Source organism: Schizosaccharomyces cryophilus (genome assembly GCF_000004155.1).
Source record: "Schizosaccharomyces cryophilus OY26 unplaced genomic scaffold supercont4.14, whole genome shotgun sequence".
Classification (NCBI taxonomy): Eukaryota; Fungi; Ascomycota; class Schizosaccharomycetes; order Schizosaccharomycetales; family Schizosaccharomycetaceae; genus Schizosaccharomyces; species Schizosaccharomyces cryophilus.
Genome location: NW_013185637.1, coordinates 3,687 through 5,270, shown reverse-complemented (window position 1 = coordinate 5,270; position 1,584 = coordinate 3,687). Strand labels below are relative to the sequence as shown.

General features: G+C 37.8%; 1 protein-coding gene across 1 annotated transcript in view; it reads left to right on the top strand.

The window, feature by feature from the left end:
• Positions 1 to 687: 687 nt before the first annotated feature.
• Positions 688 to 1,584, top strand: part of SPOG_04992 (NAPDH dehydrogenase old yellow enzyme) — a gene marked incomplete at both ends in the record, with an annotated part of 1,800 nt that continues 903 nt past the window's right edge. Inside the window, one exon of the mRNA XM_013170576.1 lies at positions 688 to 1,501. Coding sequence (XP_013026030.1) covers positions 688 to 1,501 — 814 coding nt within the window. The remainder of the gene's footprint in view (positions 1,502 to 1,584) is intronic.

Genomic DNA, 1,584 nt, shown 5'->3' with positions numbered 1-1,584 from the left:
ATCAAAACTCATTTATAACACCTTGGTGTCAATACTTTTCGATTTTCCTATTGTATAAAGTACTTATTTTGAGGACACTTTGTTCAGTCAGTCCCTAACCCCCTTAACCGCTAATTTAAATTTAAAGTGGTCGCTCATTCAGGAAAGATCAATCTACTTTGCAGCAGGTCCCTCGATGATAACTTTCATGACATCGTGGTATCCCTTAATGAGATCAACAAGACGCTCCTCAATAGCTGTATCCATTTGCTTGCGCCAGACAAAGGGGATAAATAAGAGATGCTATCTATATAACTCTATATAATAACTAGCTTTGTTAACTATCGTTGACAGAAGGGATCAAGGAACTTTTTTTGTTTACCTCTGTGTCCTTTTTAGCGTGTGGCTGTCACTGTGTTTTTGTATGATTAAAACAGCTGAAGCACTTTATCAATGAATCGTTCCAAATGAAAGATATCTTCGCTTTTAACGCTATCTTATTTTAACCTTACGGATTATTTTCATTATTAACGTATGACTAATAGTAATTGTTTCCGCTGACAAATAATATTATTAAGCTAGCAATCAAGAGATGCTTATTTCTCCGCTCTTGGCTACGTAATTATATAAATATATAAATACATAAATACAAGCAACATTGTCGGAAAGATAAACAGAGAATCAGCACTCATTTTCTTATTTGCAAAAATGACAGCTGGCTTAGAACAATCAAATTTATTTAAACCGATTATTGTTGGTAAAAATACACTAGATCAAAGGGTAGTTTTTGCTCCTACAACAAGATTCCGTGCTGTAGATGATCATACTCCAAGCGACTTGATGCTACAATACTATTCGGATAGAGCACAAGCTCCTGGTTCGTTGATCATTACGGAAGCCACCTTCATTTCTCCTCGCGCTGGCTTATACCCTAACATTCCTGGTATTTGGAACGACAAACATGTTCAAGGATGGAAAAAGATTACTGATGCAGTACATGCTAAAGGTAGTTATATGGCGTGTCAAGTTATGTTCTTAGGAAGAGTTGGATCCCCGGAGCTTTTGAAAAAGCATGGGTTGGATTTGATTTCTCCCTCTGCTATATACAAATGCGAGGAGTCCAAGAAGGCTGCAGAAGCTGCAGGCAATCCTGTGAGAGCATTGACTGAAGAAGAAATCAAGGGCATTATTTATGAAGATTACAAGAATGCAGCAATCAATGCTATGGAAGCTGGATTTGATTACGTGGAAATTCATAGTGCACATGGATACATGCTTGATCAATTCCTACAGCCCGCTACGAATCAAAGAACAGATAACTATGGTGGCTCTATTGAAAAACGCGCAAGAATCGTTCTTGAAATTATTGACCTCTTAAGTGACACAATCGGCGCTGAAAAGCTTGCAATCAGATTGTCTCCTTGGGCTAAATTCCAAGGAATGAAAGCTGAACAAGATACTGTACATCCTATTACTACATTTAGTTATATTGTAAATGAGCTTCAGAAGCGTGCAAACAATGGTAAGCAGCTTGCTTATCTTTCCCTTGTGGAACCTAGGGTCCAAGGAATTTTTGATGTCAACGCATCTGACATTGTTGGTTCC